General features: G+C 42.0%; 1 protein-coding gene across 1 annotated transcript; it reads right to left on the bottom strand.

Moving 5' to 3' along the window:
• On the bottom strand, positions 1-1,115 carry LOC113687455 (putative F-box protein At1g67623). Its single transcript, XM_027205060.1, has 3 exons — positions 991-1,115; positions 728-890; positions 1-399 (listed from the first exon to the last, which is right to left on the bottom strand). Exons 1-3 carry the CDS (start codon positions 1,113-1,115, stop codon positions 1-3), a joined length of 687 nt encoding a protein of 228 aa, XP_027060861.1.
• Between the last annotated feature and the right edge of the window lie 4,387 nt (positions 1,116-5,502).

Below are 5,502 nucleotides of genomic sequence, written 5' to 3'. Positions count from 1 at the left end.
CTAACGATATGGCAGGGCAGCACAAATTGCTCGAATTTCTTCATCGCAAGCGCACCCTTCACATGTACTCTCCTCCACTTCATCGGGATGCATAGGCCATGAAGATGTTTTCCTCTCATGTGTCATGGCACAACAAATGGGCGTTGGGTTTAGAAACACAGGATTCTTGACCCATATCATCCTCAGCAGCGCTCGCAAATTCTGACGGCAAAGATTCACTCTGCCTTGAAGAAGTCTGGATTTCATGAGCAGTCTCATACCTTTGCGCTTTAACTCGTCCCCACCAACAAAGATGTAAATTATTCCCAACGCATATGCAGCATCGGCATGGCCTGAATTAGCAGCTTCTTCCAGGTTTTCCAATGCTGAGTCCTCGTGCTTATCCGAAAAAAAATCAACCTAAGCAGTTCCAAGGTTGATATTACAGTCTTGCGAAATGTATGAGTAACGAAAAAGTTTAAAAGTGCAGGCAGAACAGTGGCGGCGAGACAACAGTTATTTACTGGGGCCCAAAGCTGCAGTAACCTGTTGTACGCCAATCTTTTGGGTGAAGTGTGCTGACCAAAATCACATTGAAGCTCAAATGAAAGAGATGATGTGAGCTTGGTGTAGAAATTTTGTAACTCAAGTATGGTTATGGAATGTTAGTTCATTACTATTCCATTTAAAACATTACCGAATTTTCCCATGACTATTGCGTCTTACGTTCCAAAGCAACCCAACTTACCACTCCTTTTCGGTACAAGGCTTCTGGATTTTTGCTTTGTCTGCACTTCTTCAAGAACCTCGACACTTTGTGGTTTTTTGGCCACGGAACGATTTCAAACCTGTCGAGGGACACCCGCTGGTAAATGTTCTTTGCCTCGGAAACTTCGTTGAACAACTTACAGCTGCAAAATAATAGAAATGATCCATTAAACTAAAACGAAAAGCACAGAATGGAACAAGAATACGCCTCTTCCAGTTTGTATCATCCATAGCAGAACGAACCACAGTTTTGCCCGGAAAAGATCAGCGGATGAAGAAGACGCGACACGTGCAAGCACCTCGGATAGCACCTCGGTTGGAAGGGAGAGGATGGAGGTTCGTGAACTCCGTTTTTGTGCGTTGGCCATGACCGGTTAACTCCTTTTACTGGGCACAGTTTAGTGAATCCCTGAAAGCCCCAAGAATGGAGTAAACTTCAAACAAAAACTACTTCCTCATAAAATCCAAAAATGATAGATCAGGTGTAATATCCCACTGTTTCTGGACATCCGACTAACCTTAGCGTTCGTTCGAACAGAAATGGGAAAGTGGCGACTTCTCCTGCAAACGACGCAACATTCTGTCGTCAAAAAACTGTCATCCGTAACATTTTTTCAAACCAACCAACGTATGTGTCAATACGGTCAATTCATCAGAACCGTAACAATACACCGATAGCAAGGGAAGATGAACAGTCATGAACTACACGTACATCGTAAATTTACGGGCGTTAATCGCATAGCAAAGGAGGTTCCACAGTGATAAACAGGGAGGGTTAGTTCGTACCTGTGGTCGTCAACCAACTCGTAGAAGCCGGTAGCACAGATTTGGCAGACAGGTCGGGCGGGGTAAATGGCAACCAAAAGGTCGCGTCCGATGCATATCCACACTGACTCCTCGTATGCTGCCACGAACGGGGTAAATGGCAACCAAAAGGTCGCGTCCTTCAAACTTGTCCAGACTCACTCCTCGTATGCTGCCACGAACGTCGTAACCCGAACCCATTAATTGAGAAGACGCACAAAGAGCTGGTGTTGACAAATGTTTGGGTAAATGCCATAAAGAGCTGGTGTTTTTCCTCTGTAACGCTCGAAATTCCACACTTTGGGGGGGGGAAAGTTTAAACCGACACTGTTCAGTGTGTTTACACAACGGCGGAGGCGTTGATGGGCTAAACAGGAAAAACGATGAGAAGTTCAAGTAAGACAAGCTTTTTGTGGGATAATTGATGTGGCGGGGACGGGCGTGGAGGGGAGGCAAACCCGATTTACATATTGGAAAATCAACCCGTTTCGGTACTGGAGCGTGTATTCCGAATCGGGTTATGCGGAAGCCAAATTACTTTGGCAGCAGATTACAATCTATTGATATTAACAATTGTAATTATGTTTTTATATAATTTATTAATATTATATACACATATATTATAAGGGATACCCTCAGAAACCTCCCCCGAATTAGCTTATGGAAAAATCATGAAATGGATATTTTATGGACGATAGCCAAAAAGAGCTCGCGTTTTATTCAAGAACTTGTTTATTTTCATTTAATCCGATAAATAAATTTGTAATCGAAAAAATGGGTACTCTTTTCTTATAATAAAGGAGAGCCATAAAGAGCATCAGTTTTATTGTAAATCGAGTTTATTTTTTATATTATCCGATAAATATATTTATTTATGGAAAAAAGGGTACTCTGTTATTATAATGCAGGAAGACCATAAAGAGCTGGTCTTATACTACAAAGTGATACTTTACAGACTGGGACCACGATTTGGTGAGGCTTTTCCAGCAGTAATACTTTTGTTATAAAACTAATAAAATTAAATACTATAATTGAATTGAAAACATACTAGGTTACAAGTTACGTCCGCTACTAAACCCTTGTTCCCTATAAAACTTTCGGTATGTTTCCAAAAAAAAATCTGAAACTTAACGTACTACAAAACATGCCACTTTATTTTTAAGAGCTGGTATAGTATGCGTTGTTTGTTCAAATTTTCCTAAACCGTCATATAATTATTGTTATGTGAAATAAAAACCATACTAGTTCTGTCTTGGCCGGTAGTTGCTGCTATAAAGAGCTAGTATGTTTGCCACAAAAATTTGGTTCAAAACATACTAGTTTTCCACCGTCCGCTATTTAACCAATATTTCCTATAAAGAGCTGGTATGTTTCCCATACAAAGAAGGTACAATGTTTGCCATATAGAGCTGGTATGTCATGCGCAATTTCGTTTTCTTATTTTAACTTTCACATATTCAATTTATGTTAAATACATAAATTTAACTTTCAAAAATTGGCGCCAAATTACTTCTTCTATTGCCGCCTAGCAGTAATAATTTTTTAATCACCTTCATTACATATTAAATTTCTGTTATTGTCGTTAAATGTAATTACCAACCAGCTTTTGGAATTGTCAATTAGTTTACGTGAGTACAATTTATAAGCTGATATACTAATATTCGTTTTGCATAGGTTTCCTCTATTACGAGTTTCTTCCATTTAATTAGTTCTCTCTCTCTTGCATTTAATTAGTTTAATTACTTACTTATTTTATGTTAAATAGATAACCTACTAGTTCACTTAAAATTTGTCAAACTCGGCATTTTTCCTGGCACATCCGGTGCTTACAAAAAAATTTTTTTGTACTTATAACCCCTCAACTTTAGTAATCATTCTAATAATTTATTCTTCTTTCAATCTTCTACCAATACAAGGACCAAAGGGGCATCCATGGAATAAAAATACCTTCTCACACATGAAAATAATATTGTAATCAGATTTGGACTGCGTTGTTACCAAAAAACGCAATAGAGTAAGGGAGGTCAGTGAAATTTCTGTTAAATGGGATGGGATGCCACTGAAATTTAAATCAACCTCAGGGGAGGATAGTGAGATTATTCATATTTATTGTATTCGTTCCGAAACATCAACTATACATGATGGGAGACTCCAAGTACTGAACCAAGCAATAACCTCATCCACACCCAAATAAGCAAACAAATGTGTTGACTACTGTTGGCGAAAACCTATTCCCTCCAACCCCCAAATTCTTGTTAAAGCTGCTGTCCGTCGACACCGTGGGAGCGCCGTGTCCTTGTGTTTCGCAGAGATAAAGTTAGGCGGTGTCGCGGAGGAGATTAACCTTTGCGAATGGCTTCTTCGTCTTCAGCCGGGTCGGTCAATAGCACGGTGTGGCCTACATTATATTGCAATTGTGGTCGAAGCTGTGCAGTTCGGGTTGTCTGGAAGTCTGAAGCAAACAGGGGGCGCCACTACTATCGCTGCGCTAACGCCCTGGTATGTTCTTCGGTAGAACTGTTTCTTCCATTAATTTCGGATTGCTAAGGTAGTTGTATTGCAGAGGCCCTGTCGAACGTTCATTGGCTGGTGTGATGAGTTTGCACGAGCAACGGGGTTTGAAGTTCCCGATCCCGCCCCCCCGTCAAGTACCGCCCCCGTTTTTCCTAATACACCCGCGGCGGAGGTGTCTGCCATCATAGCTGAACTGAGAAGCATGCAAAGGAACGTGACCATCCTTAACATTGCTGTGGTAGCTGTGGTGGCGGTAGTCCTTCTTCTGGTTCTGAAACCGTGAATTCATGTGTTCGCGTTGATTGCATTCCCTCCAAACCCCCCCTACAGTACTGGACTATGGTGTCCGTAAGGATAGAATGGCCATTAAGGCTCGTTTACAGCCTCTTGTATTTGTGGTTGCCACTGCTGTGCTCCTTATGCCTTTTGTCCCTCCGTTGTCAACCGGTGGTTGCCGCATGTGGTTTTTCGGCCAACCGGCGGAGTGTTACTGTTTAAATGGTGATTTTGCGTTATATAACATACTCGGTTTCCGTATTTGGTTTATTTTGACATTCTGCATTATGTGGTTTTTCGGCATGCCCTGTTCCCTTTGTCCCACGAAATGTGTGTGCGGATGAGGTACTACGGATCGTTGATTGATCGATGAACGTCATTAGTCAGTGGGATGGCAATCGCTGCGTTGTTAAATATGAACTTCAGCTTAGCCAGGCAACTGAACAAGCTGAAGGTTACGTACAACAAAGTGGGATGTGGCACAGCATTGTTAGGTTAAATTGGAAAATTTGTGGAGTTGAACGACGAAACAAGTTCTTACTTATATATTTGGGTGTAAGTACCATCGCTTACATATCCGACAAACGGTGCACTCCTAATTTTCAGGCCTTGCATATTATCATCCCCTAACCCCTACCCTTGATACGCTAACAATCAAAACCATGCATGGTACGCCCAACAACAGCAAGGGCCATGAACAAACAACCACCCACCATCCAAATATGATCTTCAACAAAAAAATTAAAAGCACACCGCCGTACCTGCGAACCTTCACTCGAAACGCTCCACAATAAGACCAAACATAGGGTTTAAGGAGGCAACCGTGGTAGCTACCCTCAGAAAGCTGCGGTATTTTCTGCGGCGCACAGTGAGGACAAGGCTGTCAATAGCATCTCTGTCTTCAAACGTGATCTCTACAGCTGATGGATTCCAGCAAATGGTTGCGGTGTGAAGGTTGTCCGCAATGGCAACGTTCCGTGTCATACTAGCGGGGTACCCCTGGTCAGCCAGAAACCTTGTTACAGACCAGTCTTCAAAGTTGGCGCCGAAGAGGATCCAGACGTCGGTATGGAGCAGTGGTTTTAGACCCAGGAAATGTGCAACAAATTCCTCCTTGCCCGCAAACCATGCATTGTAGGTCATGATATAAAACGCCTTCAG

Source organism: Coffea arabica, chromosome 1c (assembly GCF_036785885.1).
Source record: "Coffea arabica cultivar ET-39 chromosome 1c, Coffea Arabica ET-39 HiFi, whole genome shotgun sequence".
NCBI classification, from domain to species: domain Eukaryota; kingdom Viridiplantae; phylum Streptophyta; class Magnoliopsida; order Gentianales; family Rubiaceae; genus Coffea; species Coffea arabica.
Note: the sequence above shows the minus strand (reverse complement) of the source record. Positions and strands in the feature narration are given on the sequence as shown.